General features: G+C 44.3%; 1 protein-coding gene across 1 annotated transcript in view; it reads left to right on the top strand.

Annotated features, from left to right (window-relative positions):
• The window catches only part of NIPAL1 (NIPA like domain containing 1), a 71,866-nt gene that overhangs the window by 51,347 nt on the left and 1,002 nt on the right, over nucleotides 1-19,517 (top strand). Inside the window, exon 6 of the mRNA XM_026648122.1 lies at nucleotides 11,718-11,878. Coding sequence (XP_026503907.1) covers nucleotides 11,718-11,878 — 161 coding nt within the window. The remainder of the gene's footprint in view (nucleotides 1-11,717; nucleotides 11,879-19,517) is intronic.

The following is a 19,517-nucleotide window of genomic DNA, read 5'->3' as shown; positions in this document are numbered from 1 at the left end:
TTTTTTGCAGACCACTTGAAAATTGCTGAGGGTCTTGGCGGACCACTTAATAATCTTTCCAAATGTTGTTTGTACCGTTAGCTAACTATTGAAAAGTGTCTTGGATAAAAGCGCTATATTAAAAAAACTTAATAATAATTACTGTTTTTTTTATTCTACAAATAAAAGCACACAACTCCTGTTTTAATATCAGTAGTCTTACCTTTCTAATGCGATGGATATGCCTTCTCTCCTCTGCCGCAGCAGCCCCTGAGCTGGGGCTGGGAAGGAGAGGGAGGTCTCTCCCCAGCAGTCGCAGCCTTGGAGCTGGGGAAAGTCGCCTCTTTCTCTGGCCGCCGCAGCCCTGCACGTCCCAAATTCCCCCCCCCCATCCCCTCTTCTCACCCCATTGCCCCTCCCACCTACCCCCTCTTCCTGCCAAGGCCACCACGTCACCTTATATGTGTGTCTTTTCCAGGGTCCAGGCACCTAAATTAGTGGAGCCGTGCAGGCGTGACTCGACTAATTAGGTGGCCCTTCAGTCTCTCACGTGCAGCCGCCCAGGTGTGCACCTTAGAGGGAACTATCCACAGACCACCTGAATGGAGCTTGCGGACCACTGGTGGTCCACAGACCACAGTTTGAGAACCTCTGACTAGTCTGACTTCCTCTATAACACAGGCCATAGCATTCCTCCCGTATATTTCCTAGAGCATGTTTTTTAGAAAAAACATCCAGTCTTGATTTTAAAATTGTCAGTGATAAAGAGTCCACCATGACTCTTGGTAACTTGTTCCAATGATTAATTACTCTCACTGTTAAAAATGTACACCTTATTTCCAGTCTGAATTTGTCTAGCTTCAACTTCCAGCCATGGGATTGTGCTATCTATACCTTTCTTTGCTAGATTGAAGAGCCTGTTATTAAATATTTGTTCCCAGATACGTACTTATAGAGGATGTAATCATGTCACCCCTGAGTCTTCTCTTTGTTAAACTAAATAGATTCAGCTCTCTGAGTCTGTCACTATAAGGCCCACTGTAATCAATCTCATGGTTCTTCTCAGAACCCTTGCTTTTTCCCTTTGTCTTCTGATAGAAATGATCCCTTTGTTTAACTGAATTTACTTCGAGTGGGGGAGAGAGAATAAGAACTTTTTTTTTTTTTTAAACAAAATAGATTTGTGCTTACCTATTGGGTTTCCAGCATCCGATAAACAATATTTCCAAATCACTGCACACTAGTGGTGTTAATAATGCTAGTACATATTGGTGGGAACGCTGTTAGGTTTTTGTTTCTCCACCCCAAATGTTTAATAACTATTTAATAACTGAAATGCTTTAAATGTTTCTCCCTATTTTTTAGTTTTGACAAATAATTAATTTATTTAAAAAATGAAATATAAGATCTGTCACTTCAAAATGTATTTCTAAAACTTTTTCCTTTTCATGGTGGGGTTATTTTTTATTAAAGTAATATGCTCCTGTAGTTCCTTATCAAATCAGCTTAGGCAATGGAAAAAAAGGAAATTGGAGCTTTTTATTATGTTCATTAAAATTCATGTCTTTGCCATATGAAGAAATAAATAACTCCCAATTACTTAAGCAAATACATAATCAAGGCTGTCCTTAGAGCACGGGAGATACTGATTGCAGTTATGACAAATTCTCCCCCATCTGGTGGTGGCATCTTCATGGCATTTAGTGGCAAGGGCCAGAATTGGCCTATTGTCTTTAAATTTAGCTGAACACTTTTAAATTCCTGAAGATATAGGATTATAAACAAGTTTTCAGTTAAAAGGCTGTAAATTCACTATTAAGAATAATTAAGCAGGATTGGTGTCTGCCCCAGGTGGATGCACAGAAGAGTCCAGTGGCAAGAGAAATCATTTCAGTGCAAACTTAACATGTAGTTTGCACTGGAAATGTCATGTGCACCCAAGTGATTCAGTAGATTGTTTTACTAACTTTCAGAGACTATATTTGTGAGGTCTCCAGAGCAGAATTTAAGGCTAGTTATCAGTGATCTAGAAGAAAATACAAAATCACTGCTGATAAGGAATGCACAAAGATTGATGGAGTAGTAAATAATGATGACAGGGCAGTCATACAGAGCAATCTGGATCTTTCGATAAGCTTGGTACAAACAGAATGTGTTTTAATACAGCCAAATGCAAGATCATACATCTAGGAACAAAGAATGCAGGCCATACCTACAGAATGGGGAACTGAATCCTGGAAAGCAATGACTCTGAAAAAGATTTAGGTATCTTAGGCCATGTCTACACTACAGACGTCTGATAGCATCGCTACATCAGTCAGCGGTATGATCTCAGACCAACATAGCTGTGCCGGCAGAAGTCCCTAATATAAACACAGCTATATTGGCAAAGCTGTACTGTTACCTGTGTAGTTTGTTTTGCTCAAGTGTAGAGGAGAAATATGCTTTTACTATATCAGAACAAAGCGCAGCTTTACCAGAATACCTTTGTCCACATTAGGAGCACTTTGACAACATAAAATATAGAGAGCTAGTGCAATCCCAGTATGTGAAAACAAAGAAGTAATGAGTAGGGATGTGGCACTGGTAGACCAATACTAGAATACTGCATACAGTTCATATGTCCATGATTTAAAAGAGGTGAAAAAATTAGAGGGTGCTAAAAAGAGCCACAAAAATAATCTGAGGGCTGGAGAAAATGTGTTACAGTGAGAGGCTTAGAGCTCAATCTTTTTAGCTTATTCAAAGAAACTTGAGAGGTGAAAAAGAGAAAAGGAAAGAAGAAATGGGACTGTTAAACACTGAGGACAGGGTGGATATTAAAGATAATCTAGGTCTGACCAACACCTAAATGAATACTTTGCTTTGGTTTTTAAATAAGGGTAATGAGCTGGGGGCAATGGCAGGATGGTTAATAGGAACAGGGATATAGGGGAAAAAATGCTCTGGAAAACTACAGGCCCATTAATATGACCTCAGTTGTATGCAAGGTCTCAGAACAGATTTTGAAAGAGTAATTAAAGACATAGAAGTAAACAGTAATTGGGATGAAATACAACATGGTTTTACAAAAGGTAGATCGTGCCAGACCAATCTGATCTTTCTTTGAGAAGATAACACATTTTTTAGTCAAAGGAAATGCAGTAGATCTAATCTACCTGCATTTCAGTAAAACATTTAATACAGTTCCACATGGAAAATTATTAGTGAAATTGGAGAAGTTGGATAAAGAACTGGTTAAAGGAGAGACTACAACAGGTCATGCTGAAAAGTGAACTTTCAGGCTGGAGGGAAGCTACTAGTGGATTTCCTCAAGGATCAGTGATGGGGCCCACTATTATTTAACATTTTCATGAATGACCTTGACACAAAAAGTGGGAATGTGCTAATAAAATTTACAGATGACATGAAGTTGGGAGATAATGCCAGTATGGAGGAGGACTGGAATATCATACAAGAAGATTTTGATAACCTTGAAAACTGGAGAATTAGAAGTGGGATGAAGTTTAATTAGTGCAAAGTTCAAGGTTGTGCACTTATGGACTAACAACAAGAATTGTTGCTATAAACGGGATATATCAGTTGGAAGCAATAGAGGAGAAGAAAGACCTAGGTGTATTGGTCGATCACAGGATGACTGTGAGCCGCCAATGTGATGTGGCCATGAAAAAGACTAATACAATTTTAAGCTTTATTAGGCAAACTGTTTCCAGTAGAGATAGGAACATGTTATTACAATTATACAAGGCACTGGTGAGACCTCATCTGGAATACTGTGTTCAATTCTGGTTTCCCATTTTAAAAAGATTAATTCAAACTGGAACAGCTGCAGAGAAGGGCTTCTTAGAATATCAGAGGAATAGAGTACTTCTACACACAACGCACAGTCAACCTGTGGAACTCTTTGCCAGAGGATGTTGTGAAGGCCAAGAATATAACAGGGTTAAAAAAAAAAAACCAACTAGATAAATTCCTGGAGGATCGGTCCATCAATGGCTATTAACTAGGATGGGCAGGGATGGTGTCCCTAGCCTCAGTTTACCAGAAGCTGGGAATGGGCGACAAGGGATGGATCACTTGATGATTACCTGTTCTGTTCATTCCCTCTGAATTGGCATTGGCCACCGTCAGAAGACAGGATCCTGGGCTAGATGGACCTTTGGTCTGACCCAGTATGGCCATTCTTATGAAAATCTCCCTTACAAAAGGAGACTTATTGAGCTTGGCTTGTTTAGCCTAACAAAACAAAGGCTATGGGGAGATATGGTTGCTCTTTATAAATACATCAGTGGGATGAACACCCAGGAGGGAGAGGAGCTATTTCAGTTAAGGGCCAATGTTGGCACAAGAAGAAATGGATATAAGGTGGCCGTCAATAATTTTAGGCTTGAAATTAGACAAAGGTTACCATGAGAGAAATGAAGTTCTGAAACAGCCTTCCAAGTGCAGTAGTGAAGGCAAAAAAAAAAAACTGTTTCCAGACTGAGCTTGATAAGTTTATGGAGGGGGTGGTATGATGAGGTTGCCTACAATGTCATATGGCCCATCTGTGACAGCTATTAGGACTATCTCCAATGGCCAGAGATGGGATACTAAATGGGGAGGGCTCTGAGTTACTACAGAGAATTCTTTCCCATGTGTCTGGCTGATGGGTCTCACCCACATGCTCAGGATCACCATATTTGGGGTTGGGAAGGAATTTCCCCCCAAGTCAGATTGACAAAGATCATAGGGCTTTTTTGCCTTCCTCTGCGCCATGGGGCACAGGTCACTTGCTGGTCTGAACTAGAATAAATGGTGGATTGTCTGTAATTTAAGTCCTAAATCAAGATTTGAGGACTTGAATAATTCAGCCAGAGGTTATGGGTTTATTACAGGAGTGGGTAGGTGAAGTTCTGTGGCCTGCAATGTGCAAGACATCAGACTAGATTATCATGATGGTCCCTTTTGGTCTTAAAGTCTGTGAGACTTGATTACAGGGAGAAAATATTGGTTACTAAAGGGCTCTTTAATTGATCAAAGAAAGGCATAACAAAAACCAATGGCTCAAAGTTAAAGCCAAACAAATTCAAATTAGAAATAAGTCACAAATTATTATCAGTGAGGATGATTAATCATTGGAAGAAGGTAGCTACCAAGGGTAGTAGTGGATTCTGCATGTCTTGATGTCTTCATATCCAGACTGGATGCCTTTCTGGAAGGTATGCTTTATTCAAAGCCAAATTACTTGAATCAGGGTAAGAATAAATGGGTGAAATTTAATGGCCTGTGATATATCGGAGATCGGACTAGATGATCAAATTGTTCCCTGTGGCCTTAAAATCTAGCAATTATTATATCCATTTTCTTAGCTTCCAGTTTCTATATAGCCATACGCTTCTTGATTTGCTTGTTTGCATTAGTGTGTACATGAAACAAGCTGTTGTGTTCATGTAATACACATTTTGCAATTGTCTAATATTGTATCACTTCATCTAGTTATGATGATTCAAAATTGTATAACTAATTAATATATTGTAGTCTGCAACCATACCATTTTGGCCCATGATCCTGTTGGATCTGACAAGCTTAGAAGCATCAGGCTGTCAGTACTTGGATGGGAGACTCCAGGGAATATTTAAGTGATACAAGAAGTGATTAAGTAGGTGATGGTTTTCCTGCCAAATCAGTATTGTACTAGTTCCTCAGCATTGTGTTGGGAAGGCACTGTGGTGGTGGAAGAAGAGATCCTGGTCACTGGTAATCCCATGAACGTTAAATGATCCCCTGGCACTTTATGTAAGAGTAGAGATGCTTGACTCTCTGACCTGGCCAGATTCCAATTCAGTTAATTACATTCCATTTACCTAAAATGTCCCCTTGCCATTTCAACTGTATCATATCACTTTCTGTCCAAATTTATTGTAAATGTCATTGTGCATGCACAGTTTCAGAAGTAGATAAAATGATTTCTAGATGTATCTACATTTGAATACTGCACTCCATCACCGTGTTATCTGACTGCATATAAATCCCTAATCTCATATGAGAGAGTTGAAATGCTTATCGGTTTGTAAGCACTGGTATTTTGTATGTGTGATGTGTTAGATGCTAAAGTAGTATAATGATATTGTGCTGAAACAAAGCTAAATTTTAAAAAGTTGGCAGATGACTGGGACACCAGTCTTGCTTGGATTACATGTGAAAATGACCTAGTTCTAACTCCAAATGGTTGCGGTCCAACAGGGCTACATCCTGTCTCCTACTCTACAATCCTATGTTTTCCTTGCCACACTAGCTCCAGCTTTCTAAACCTGGGGGCCATTGATTCTTTAAGTCTTTTGTTCTGGGGCTTGTGTTTCAGTAGGGCTTGTCTGTGGGTATGTCTACACTACGAAATTAGGTCGAATTAATAGAAGCCGGTTTTATAGAAATCGGTTGTATACAGCCGATTGTGTGTGTCCCCACATAAAATGCTCTAAGTGCTCTAGTCGGCGGACCGCGTCCACAGTACCGAGGCTAGCGTCGACTTCCGGAGCATTGCACTATGGGTAGCTATCCCACAGTTCCCGCAGTCTCCGCCGCCCATTGGAATTCTGGGTTGAGATCCCAATGCCCGAATGATGCAAAATAGTGTCGCGGGGGGTTCTGGGTACATGTCGTCAGGCCCCTCCCCCTCCATCAGAGCAACGGCAGACAATAGATTCGCGCCTTTTTACCTGGGTTACCTGTGCAGACAACATACCACGGCAAGCATGGAGCCCGCTCAGCTCAGCTCACCGTCACCATATGTCATCTGGGTGCCGGCAGACGTGGGACTGCATTGCTACACAGCAGCAGCAGCTAACTGCCTTTTGGCGGTAGACGGTGCAGCATGACTGGTAGCCTTCATCGGCGATCTGGGTGCTGGCAGCCGTGGGGCTGGCAGCTGTAGGGCTGCATTGCACCAGCCCTTGCCTTTTGGCAGTAGATGGTTTATTATGACTGGTAACCATCATCGTCGTACAGCAGTGGCTGCAACTCCGTATGTCCCCCATCCCCCCAGTCATATTCTGCTGCCTTCACAATGACGATGATGGCTATCAGTCGTAGTATGCAATTTTCTGCCAAGCGCCCTGTTGGATCATTGCACATTAGCAGAGTCTTCCCTGAGCAGCAGATCGTGCAATAGGCCTGAAGGCCATCGTCATCATAACTGCCAAGCGCCCAGTATTTGCTGCCAAGCACCCAGAAGATGCCGAGGGCTATCAGTCATGCTGCACCGTCGTCTTAAGATGTAAAAAATAGATTTGTTCTGTATTCATTTGCTTCCCCCTCCCTCCGTCAAATCAACGGCCTGCTAAACCCAGGCTTTTGAGTTCAATCTTTGGAGGGGGCCATTCTGTGTGACAGTTCTTTGTGTTTCTCCCTGATGCACAGCCACCTTTGTTGATTTTAATTCCCTGTACCTGTACGCCATGTCGTCACTCGCCCTTCCCTCCCTCCCTCCTTCCCCTGGTCCGTCAGATACTAGTTTCGCGCCTTTTTTCAGACCAGACGCCATAGCTAGCACTGCGATCATGGAGCCCGCTCAGATCACCGCGGCAATTATGAGCACTATGAACACCACGCGCATTGTCCTGGAGTATATGCAGAACCAGGACATGCCAAAGCAAAACCAGGACCAGCCGAGGAGGCGATTGCAGTGCGGCCACAAGAGTGATGAGGAAATTGACATGGACATAGACCTCTCACAAGGCACAGGCCCCAGCAATGTGGAAATCATGGTGTTCCTGGGGCAGGTTCATGCCGTGGAACGCCGATTTGGGGCCCGGGAAACAAGCACAGACTGGTGGGACCGCATCGTGCTGCAGGTGTGGGACGATTCCCAGTGGCTGCGAAACTTTCGCATGCGTAAGGGCACTTTCATGGAACTTTGTGACTTGCTTTCCCCTGCCCTGAAGCGCCAGAATACCAGGATGAGAGCAGCCCTCACAGTTGAGAAGTGAGTGGCGATAGCCCTGTGGAAGCTTGCAACGCCAGACAGCTACCGGTCAGTTGGGAATCAATTTGGAGTGGGCAAATCTACTATGGGGGCTGCTGTGATCCAAGTTGCCAGGGCAATGAAAGACTTGGTGATATCAAGGGTAGTGACTCTGGGAAACGTGCAGGCCATAGTGGATGGCTTTGCTGCAATGGGATTCCCAAACTGTGGTGGGGCCATAGACGGAACCCATATCCCTATCTTGGCACCAGAGCACCAAGCCACCGAGTACATAAACCGCAAGGGGTACTTTTCAATGCTGCTGCAAGCCCTGGTGGATCACAAGGGACGTTTCACCAACATCAACGTGGGCTGGCCGGGAAGGGTACATGATGCTCGCGTCTTCAGGCACTCTGCTCTGTTTCGAAAGCTGGAGGAAGGGACTTTCTTCCTGGACCAGAAAATAACCGTTGGGGATGTTGAAATGCCTATCGTGATCCTTGGGGACCCAGCCTACCCCTTAATGCCATGGCTCATGAAGCCGTACAGAGGCAGCCTGGACAGAAGTCAGGACCTGTTCAACTACAGGCTGAGCAAGTGCCGAATGGTGGTGGAATGTGCATTTGGACGTTTAAAAGCACGCTGGCGCAGCTTACTGACTCGCTCAGACCTTAGCGAAAAGAATATCCCCATTGTTATTGCTGCTTGCTGTGCGCTCCACAATCTCTGTTAGAGTAAGGGGGAGACATTTATGGCGGGGTGGGAGGTTGAGGCAAATCGCCTGGCCGCTGATTACGCGCAGCCAGACACCAGGGCGGTTAGAGGAGCACAGCAGGGTGCGGTGCGCATCAGAGAAGCTTTGAAAACGAGTTTTGTGACTGGCCAGGCTACGGTGTGAAACTTCTGTTTGTTTCTCCTTGATGAACCCTCCGCCCCCCCCCCCAACCCGGTTAACTCTACTTCCCTGTAAACCAACCACCCCACCCTCCCCTACCCTCCCCCCTTCGAGCACCACTTGAAGAGACAATAAAGTCATTGTTACTTCACATTCATGCATTCTTTATTAATTCATCACACAACTAGGGGGATAATTGCAAAGGTAGCCCGGGATGGGTGGGGAAGGAGGGAAGGAAAAGGACACACTGCAGTTTAAAACTTTAACTCTTATTGAAGGCCAGCCTTCTGATGCTAGGGCAATCATCTGGGGTGGAGTGACTGGGTGGCCGGAGGCTATGGAACTTGGGGAGGAGGGCTGTTGGTTACACAGGGGCTGTAGCGGCGGTCTCTGCTCCTGCTGCCTTTCCTGCAGCTCAACCATATGCTGGAGCATATCAGTTTGATGCTCCAGCAGCCAGAGCATCGACTCTTGCCTTCTGTGTGCAAGCTGACGCCACCTATCATCTTCAGCCCGCAACTTGCTCTGTTCATCCCGCGATTGAGCACGCCACCTCTCCTCTTGTTCATATTGTGCTTTTCTGTAATCAGTCATTGACTGCCTCCACGCATTCTGCTGTGCTCTGTCAGCGTGGGAGGACATCTGTAGTTCTGTAAACATGTCATCACGCGTCCTACGCTTTCTTTTTCTAATCTTCACTAGCCTCTGTGAAGGAGAAACATTTGCAGCTGGTGGAGGAGAAGGGAGAGGTGGTTAAAAAAGACACATTTTAGAGAACAATGGGTACACTCTTTCACGTTAAATTTTGCTGTTCACATTACACAGCACATGTGCTTTCGTTACAAGGTCGCATTTTTCCTCTTATATTGAGGGCCTGCCGGTTTGGTGTGAGAGATCACTCACGCAGTGCCAGGTCACAGATTTCAGCTTGCAGGCAGCCATGGTAAGACACAGTGTTTTGGCTTTTTTAACCTTCTTAACATGTGGGAATGGTTTCAAACAGTAGTGCTCTCATTTCCCATACCAAGCACCCATTGGGTTGGCCATTTAAAATGGGTTTGCAATGTAAAAGGAGGGGCTGCGGTTTCAGGGTTAACATGCAGCACAAACCCAACTAACTCCCCTCCCCCCCCACACCCAATTCTCTGGGATGATCACTTCACCCCTCCCCCCCACCGCGTGGCTAACAGCGGGGAATATTTCTGTTCAGCAGAGCAGGAACGGGCACCTCTGAATGTCCCCTTAATAAAATTGCCCCATTTCAACCAGGTGACCGTGAATGATATCACTCTCCTGAGGATAACAAAGAGCGATAAGGAATGGATGTTGTCTGCATGCCAGCAAACACCGGGACCATACGCTGCCATGCTTTGTTATGCAATGATTCCAGACTACGTGCTACTGGCCTGGCGTGGTAAAGTGTCCTACCATGGCGGACGGGATAAGGCAGCCCTCCCCAGAAACCTTTTGCAAAGGCTTTGGGAGTACATGAAGGAGAGCTTTCTGGAGATGTCCCTGGAGGATTTCCGCTCCATCCCCATACACGTTAACAGACTTTTCCAGTAGCTGTACTGGCCGCGATTGCCAGGGCAAATTAATCATTAATCGTTAAACACGCTTTTAAACCATGTGTAATATTTACAAAGGTACACTCACCAGAGGTCCCCTGTGTGCCCTCAGGGTCTTCGTTGAGTTCGGGGGTTACTGGTTCCAGGTCCAGGGTGACAAACATATCCTGGCTGTTGGGGAAACCGGTTTCTCCGCTTCCTTGCGGCTGTGAGCTTTCTACATTTTCTCCATCCTCCTCTTCCGAACCCTCTTCCCTGTGTGTTTCTCCAGTGAGGGAGTCATAGCACACGGTTGGGGTAGTGGTGGCTGCACCCCCTAGAATGGCATGCAGCTCCGCGTAGAAGCGGCATGTTTGCGGCTCAGCCCCGGACCTTCCGTTTGCTTCTCTGGCTTTGTGGTAGGCTTGCCTTAGCTCCTTAATTTTCACGCGGCACTGCTGTGCGTCCCTGTTATGGCCTCTGTCCTTCATGGCCTTGGAGACCTTTTCTAATATTTTGCCATTTCGTTTACTGCTTCGGAGTTCAGCCAGCACTGATTCATCTCCCCATATGGCGAGCAGATCCCGTACCTCCCGTTCTGTCCATGCTGGAGCTCTTTTGCGATCCTGGGACTCCATCACGGTTACCTGTGCTGATGAGCTCTGCGTGGTCACCTGTGCTCTCCATGCTGAGCAAACAGGAAATGAAATTCAAACGTTCGCGGGGCTTTTCCTGTCTACCTGGCCAGTGCATCTGAGTTGAGAGTGCTGTCCAGAGCGGTCACAATGAAGCACTGTGGGATAGCTCCCGGAGGCCAATAACGTCGAATTCCGTCCACACTACCCCAATTCCGACCCCCTAAGGCCGATTTTATCGCTAATCCCCTCGTCGGAGGTGGAGTAAAGAAACCGGTTTAAAGGGCCCTTTAAGTCGAAAGAAAGGGCTTCGTCGTGTGAACGTGTCCAGGCTTAATTCGATTTAACGCGGCTAAAGTCGACCTAAACTCGTAATGTAGACCAGGCCTCTGGTAATTCATAGGTAACCAAAAGGAAAAATGACTGGAAAAACTAGAGCTCTGCCTGACATTGTAGTTTATGGGGAAGGATGTGGAGGGAAGAGTCAAGGCCTGTTGGAAAGCCATAGAAAATGGGGCAAGATTTATCTGACCTTTTTAGAATTAAAAAAAGTTTTGGGAAAAGGTTGATGATTTGGCTGGTATTTATTTACTCTCAGCTGGTTTCTTTATCCCCAATTCAAAACTTTTTTTTATTAGTATCACTATACATAAAAGAATTATTACTATATTATAAAATAATTTGTGCAGCTGAACCTGTTACTTTTTTTTCATCCACAGTGCAATATTGTCTTCCTATTTTTTAAATGAAAAGCTGAATGTTCATGGGAAATTGGGCTGCATATTGAGCATTTTGGGGTCAACGGTGATGGTTATTCATGCCCCTGAAGAAGAGGAGGTCACTTCTTTAGATGAAATGGAAATAAAACTGAAAGATCCAGGTCTGTAACTTAAATCATCTGTCATTAATGAAAAAATGCCTCAATGTCTCTTACTTTCATAGATATGTCAGCTAGTACTAGACCTGTCCATAAGTGAATAATTGGAGGGTTTTGCTGGGTTATATGTTACCACCACCATCATCCCATTCACTTTCACCTGAAGATGAAGTGGAATTTGATATCACTTTGGTGCTTTACTTTACTGTAGCATACCTTGAAGGCAAAAATCAGGCTGTTAATGTAAGCAAGCAAGACTTACTTGAAGCATCTTTACCCTAGTATTTAAAAAATAAACAAAGAAAAATCAGTATTTACAAGAAAGCATGGCTACTTTGAATGCTGTGTCTGTTATCACATGAAGACCATGATAATACAGGCAGCCCTCGACTTTACAACGTTCGACTTATGAACGGCACTTACAACATTTCTGAATTGACACCCTGATTTGACTTATGACAATTGGTTTCGACATTACGATGCTCAGTCCTGCAATGGAGTGGATTGCGGTTCCAAGATATGATGATTCGACTTATGATGTAATTTTCAGGAACCAATTGTGTTGAGGACTGCCTGTGGTTTGTATTCTGTACTTAATTTCTTATTCGTTGTGTGAGCCAGTTATGACAGCAGCCAGAGTTCTGTTCTGTTAGTGCTATGCTGGCAGCAGGGGAGTTACTACTATAATTACTATCCTCGCATTATCTAATTAAACAGAATAGCTAATATTTATATATGCTTTCTTAAAAAAAAATTCGGAGCGTTGGAAAGACTTGAAGGGTCTAGTGGTCAGTCTCCAAAGGCTCTTCACTCTCCCTATCCCCTTCACTAGCTTTCTTGCGCCCAGTCCCAGGCAGCGGAGTCATTTTTGGGAGGTGGGGATGGGGAGGAATACTTGTCTTTCCTTTTCTCGTCTACCCCTCTCTGGTGAGAGACCATGAGAGAGAATCTAGGGAAGGGAGTGTGGTATTGGCATCTGTCCTGTCAATCAGTAATGCAGGATTTGAGAGTGGTGCTGTTTGTTCATGTGTCCCCACTCCTACCATTACCAGTGGGTTGTTCTAGTGCTGCTTCAGCGTGCCCCATAACTGCTGAGCAGCTTCTCTATTTAACAACTAAGCTGCCTCCTTTGCATTCCCTAATGTTGTTCCGCTGAGAAGTCCCTAGGGGACTGCCTCGCAGATGTCACAGCAAGGGTGGGTCTTATTCCTCTGTAGAGGGCTGGATGCTCCTGGTAGCCCATTATCCCCCTCATCCGATACTTCATCATTTTTTTTTTATTTTTTTTTTACATAGATACATTTTTGGCCATGATGGACCTATGCAGAGTGCAAATCTACTCTGAATATGAATTAGGTAAAATTCACTCATATCTGCTCAGTTGAGTAATAGAAACAAATATTTAGGCCCAGATTTTAAAAAATGGATGCCAAAAGCCAGGCACCTGGCTTGATTTTCAAAAGAACTGACTGCCCAGCAGTTTCCATTGACTTCAGTGGAGTAGTTGGGTGCTGGACCAACTTCAGACCAAAGGGAGCAATATCAGGCTTACATTGCTGATGGGCAGTTACTGGCCAGAACATCTCTTAGGTGGTTCAGGCACCACAGACACTGCAGCCTGTTCTATCACTATAGCAGGTAATGCACAGGGCATCCAGCATCTAGTTGCCTAGTTTCTCCAGAGAAGTCTAGAATATGGTAGAGGATCTCCCGTTTGATGGACTGATGTTGTTCACAGAGAATATTGATGAATCATTGCATACCCTTAAAGACTCCAGGTCCACATTACGTTCGTTAGCCCTTTACATTCCTAGGAACAAAAGAAAATTCAGTAGATCGCAAATGGATGGGAGCTTTGAGCCAATGTAATTCTCTGCTTTTCAGAGACTGATTGAACCTTCAAGAAAGACATAGGTTCCAGAGAAAAAGATTCTCCAGCCCACCCGACACACATTCGCAGCAGGCTTCATCTTCGAAGCACCAGTTTTGATGGGATAGTTGAGGATTCAGACCCTCCGCTCTCTTTAGCCTGTCAGCTGCAACATTTGCCCACTTCTCCACATTTGGAGACTAACTTTTCCATTTCTGACAAGCATAGGAACATACCACCTCAGATAGATGTGTGCTACACCATCCATTTTCCTTCCCTCCCTCCCTCCTTCTAATCTCTCTTTCCATCCCTCTTCAGGGACCCCTCTCATGAGTTCTTACTAAGATAGGAAATACATTTATTTTTTCATCTAGGAGCAATACGGCTGGTCCCCACTCAGCACAAGGGAAGAGGCCTCTACTTGAGATACTTCCTTTTGCCAAAAAAAAAAAAAAAGGAGAGTGGAGACTAATCTTAGATTTAAGACTCCTGAACAAATCTCTGATGTCTCAAAAGTTCAGGATGGTGACTCTAACAGCTATAATTCCTTCTCTAAATTCAGGGGATTAGTTTTCGGCCCTTGACCTTCAAGACACATATTTCCACATAGCAATACACACATCCCACAGAAGCTTCCTGCAATTTATCATAGCCCAGGATCATTTTTGGTACCAGATACTCCTGTTTGGTCTCTCCTCAGCTCCAAGAGTGTTTTCAAAGGTTTTGTCAGTAGTAGCTGCCTACCTATGTCATCAGTAGGGCCCTACCAAATTCATAGCCGTGAAAAGTATGTCACGGACTGTGAAATGTGGTCTCCACTGTGAAATCTTATCTCTTGTGTACTTTTACCCTATAATATACACATTTCACAGGGGAGACCTGCATTTCTCAAACTGGGGGTCCCAACCCAAAGGGGGCTATGGCGGGTTGCAGGGTTGTTGTAGGGGGGTCATGGTATTGCTACCCTTACTTCTGCACTGCCTTCAGAGCTGGGTGGCCAGAGAGTGGTGGCTGCTTGCCAAAGGCCCAGCTCTGCAGGCAGCAGCACAGACGTAAGGATAGCAATGCATATCATGCAATCCTTACTTCTGCGTGGCTGTTCGTGGTGGTGCTGCCTTCCGAGCTGGGGTCCCAGCCAGCAGCTACCACTTTCCGGCCACCCAGCTCGGAAGGCAGCGCCACCGCCAACAGCAGTGCAGAAGTAAGGGTGGCAATACCATGAACCCCCATCAATAACCTTGGGACACCCCCACTACCCCCTTTTGGGTCAGGACCCCTACAGTTACAACACTGAAATTTCAGATTTAAATCTCTGAAATCATGAATTTTTTTTTTAAATCCTATGACTGTGAAATTGATCAAAATGCATTGTGGGTAGGGCCCTAGTCATCAGGTAATTGTAGTATTCCTGTACCTCAATGACAGGCTGGCTAAGGGTTGGTCATAGCAGGAGGTGTTGACTACCCAACAGAAAGTACTTTCTCTGTTCTTAGACTTGAGTCTTCAGTTGAATGTGGGAAAATCCACACTGATTCCCATACAGAACATACAATTTATAGGGGCATCCCTGGATTTCTTGGCATCCAGAGCCTTTCTTCCCATGGACAGATTCATGACACTATCAGCCTTGTCAGAACTATTCAAGGGAGCCCCCAGAGTTCAGTCAGAAACTGTCTTCAACTTGTAGGTCATATGGCAGCTTGCACATTTGTAATAGAACATGCTAGATGACACCTTCACTGTTTCCAGGGATGGCTCAGATCAGTTTGCTTGCCAAACAGTCACAGCCTCGACAAAGAGGTGTCAGTGTCTCAACAGGCGAAACACTCTCTAGACTAGTGGAAGATTCATCGCAATGTAGGGATGGGAGTTCTTTTCCTCCAACTGATACCAATGGTAACCGTAACTACAGATCCATCTCTGTTAGGATGGGGAGCACATCTTGACACCCTAATGGTAAAGGGCAGATGGTTACCCCAAGAAACCACACTCCACATCAACTTGTTGGAGCTCAGAGCAGTCAGAAGTGCCTGCCTTCATTTTCTGCCTCTCATCAGACACTGGTCTGTCAGAGTCATGACAGACAATGTAGCCTGCCAGTTTTATATATATCATCAGGGAGGAGCAAGATCCCCTTCCACTGCACCAATGCAATAAGGTTATGGAACTGGTGTATAAAACATTGCATACGAATTTTGGCAATGTGTCTTCTGGGTAGGTAAAATGTCAGAGCTGACACTCTCTCAGTATTTTTTCCCAGATTACAAATGGAAGTTGGACTCCCAGATTCTTGCTGGCATATTTCAAACTTGGGGATTTCCAGAAGTGGACCTCTTTGCCACAGCTACACACACAAAATGCCATCGCGTCTGTCTGAGGTGGGGGAGGGGTCAGGTTTCCGTTCCTTGTGGGATCCCTTCCTCCTCACTCATATGAAGAATCTGTTTTATGTGTTTCCCCTGATGCCTCTGATTCTCTGAAAAGTGAACAAACTCAGAGAGGAAAAGGCCAGAGTTATCCTACTAGCCCCAACATGGTTGAGGGAGGCATGATTTCCTTACCTGTTCAACCTAGCTCATTGTCCAGTGATAAATCTTCCAGTCACTCCTCAGGTCCTCTCCCAAGATGCCAGTCAACTGCTGCACCCCAATCTGAGCATGCTTTACCTCAAGACATGGCTCCTTGATTGTTTGTGGAGTTAGTCAGTCTGTTCTTCAGAAATACAGCAGATATTTCTAAAAAGTGGGAAAGATTCTACCAGTAATACTTACTTTCAAAAATGGAGATTTCTTCACTGATGCAAACTCCAGAAAGCTGTTCCTGAATCTGCCTCTCTTCCACTTGTCCTGGATTACCTGCTGCAACTAAAGAAAACAGGACTGTCAGTGCTCTTAATGTTTATTTGGCCACCTTAACAGATTTTCATACCACAATTCTGTAGTGGTTTGTTCACATTACAACTGTAAGGTTCATGAAAGGTCTGGGAAATCTGTTCCCACAAGTGAAACTTCCTGCCCCAGTCTGAAACCTTAATTTGGTTCTTAAAAATCTCATGAAATCTCCTTTTGAGCTGATGGCAACTTGCTCCTTACTGAATTTGTCTGTGACAATAGCCTTCTTAGTGGCTATTACATCAGCCTGCAGAGTCAGAGAAATTGGGGGGCCTTAAGGTCAGACCCTTCTTTCACAATATTCTACAGGGACAAAGTTTCTTTATGACAACATCTCAGGTTCCTTCAAGTGTCTTTTATTCAAAGACTAATGAAATGAGTTTCTGGGTATTTGATTATTGCTTGTTTACAGTGTTGCCAGCATTCCACCGCCTTCTGGTGTGTCATCTCACTCTACCAGGTCTATGGCTCTACTGAAAAGTGTCCCAGTATCTGAAATCTGCAGAACTGCTACATGGTCCTCGGAACATATCTTTTCCAGGCATTATGCCTTGGTCCGATGCCTCTAGATCTGATGTGACAGTGCATTTCTTTCCTCCATTCTGGACTCAATTCTGAAGCTCTCTCCTCCTTGTGGGGTTGCTGCTTGGGGATGACCTGAAATGAGATAACCATTGGGATGCTACTCAATGAAAAGAGAGCTCCTTGTGCAATAATTGTAGTTCTTCGAGATATGTGTCCCTATGGGTGCTCCACTTTCATCCTCCTTGCCCTGAGATTCAGTGGTGGTAAAGGGCAGTGTGCCTGCGCAGCCTGTATTAGCCTTGGTGTCAGACTCAAGGCTATCAGCAGTGCATGCAGAGGCCAAACTGATATTGCTAATGGAAAATCTCTAATCAAAGGCCTGTGTGGTACTTGTGCGACTGAAGTGGAGCACTCACAGGGGGACCCATCTTGAAGAACTAAGTTACTGCACAGGGTGAGTAACACTTTATTAGTCCCTAAGTGCATGACCTTGCACTTTGTGCTATTACATTTCATTCCATTTCTATTACTTCAGTCCCAAGATCATCCAGTTCTTCCTGAATAGTATTCCAATCCTCCTCTATCTTGATGATGTCTCCCAACTTTGTGTCAACAGCAAATTTCATTAGCACACACCTACTTTTTGTGCCAAGGTCATTTAATGAAAATATTAATAAGATCAGTCCCAAGACTGATCCTTGAGGAACTGCATTAGTAACTTCCCTCCAGCCCAGTAGTTCTCTTTTTAGCACAATCTGTTGTGATGTTCCCTTTAGCCAGTTTCTTACACACCTTACAATTCTTGAACTAATCCCCATCTTCTCTACCGTAACTAATAATTTGTTGTGTGGTGCCATGTCAAATGCTTTGCTGAAGTCTTGATAGATTAGATCTAATCCATTTCCCTTGTCTAAAAAATCAATTATTTTATCAAAGAAAGAAATCAGGTAAGTCTGGCACAATCTACCTTTGGTAAACTAATGTTGCATTTTATTCGATTTTTTTTTTTCCCTTTACCTCCATATCTTATTTTTCTTTTCTTCAAAATTTGTTCTGAAGCTTGGCATACTACTCAGGTCTGTAGTTGCCTGGATCACTTTTTTCCTTTTCTTAAATATAGGTACTACATTTGTTGTTCTCCAATCATATGGTATTACCCTTGATTTTATAGGTCTATTAAAAATCTTTGCTACCAGACTTGTAATTTCATGTGCCTGTTGTTTTAGTATCCCGTGTTAGAGATTATACAGTTCTCTTGACTTGAGCACAATTTGTCACTTCCAGGACACCGATACTTCTGGGACTGACCGCACTGGCCACGAGACCCCCCCAAAGCGCGGGGCCTGGAGCGGTTGTGTGTGCCTAGGAGCCCTGCGGCCCGCCCGGTAGATTTAAAAGGGCCCAGGGCTCCTGGCTGCCGCTACCAAGGGACGTGATCATTCCCCTCTATTCGGCATTGGTGAGGACTCATCTGGAGTACTGTGTCCAGTTTTGGGCCCCACACTACAAGAAGGATGTGGAAAAATTGGAAAGAATCCAATGGAGGGCAACAAAAATGATTAGGGGGCTGGAGCACATGACTTTTGAGGAGAGGCTGAGGGAACTGGGATTATTTAATCTGCAGAAGAGAAGAATGAGGGGGGGATTTGATAGCTGCTTTCAACTTCCTGAAAGGGGGTTCGAAAGAGGATGGATCTAGATTATCAGTGGTAGCAGATGACAGAACAAGGAGTAATGGTCTTAAGTTGCAGTTGGGGAGGTTTAGGTTGGATATTAGGAAAAACTTTTTCACTAGGAGGGTGGTGAAGCACTGGAATGGGTTACCTAGGTGGGTGGTGGAATCTCCTTCCTTAGAGGTTTTTAAAGTCAGGCTTGACAAAGCCCTGGCTGGGATGATTTAGTTGGGGATTAGTCCTGCTTTGAGCAGGGGGTTGGACTAGATGATCTCTTGAGGTCCCTTCCAACCCTGATATTCTATGATTCTAACTTTCCAAAATTTGTGGCACTAGGACTAGCATCTAGACTGAGTGGAGGTATTTTGGAATAATAAATACTATATAATAAGCACAAGAAGTAGCTATCAGAACCCTGTTATATTCAAGCACCGCTGTGAAAAAGAGTAGGAGGACTTGACAGATTATAGTGTGGAAAGAAGGATTGCCCAGAGTGAGAGGTTGAAAAACTGAGACTATCAAGGCCAACCAAAAGTAATGAATTTGCTTCAGTGAAGTGAGCATCCCTTGGTTAGGCTAATGCAATGGAACCACCCATGGGGGCTGAGAAAGAGCACCAGTATCATTTTTATAGGGGTGTGTGTGTGTGTGTGTGTGTGTGTGTGTGTGTGTGTGTGTGTGTG

This window comes from Terrapene carolina, unplaced genomic scaffold (assembly GCF_002925995.2).
Source record: "Terrapene carolina triunguis isolate 2854851 unplaced genomic scaffold, T_m_triunguis-2.0 Scaffold66, whole genome shotgun sequence".
In the NCBI taxonomy this organism is placed as follows: domain Eukaryota; kingdom Metazoa; phylum Chordata; order Testudines; family Emydidae; genus Terrapene; species Terrapene triunguis.
This window is presented reverse-complemented; position numbering and strand designations above follow the sequence as displayed.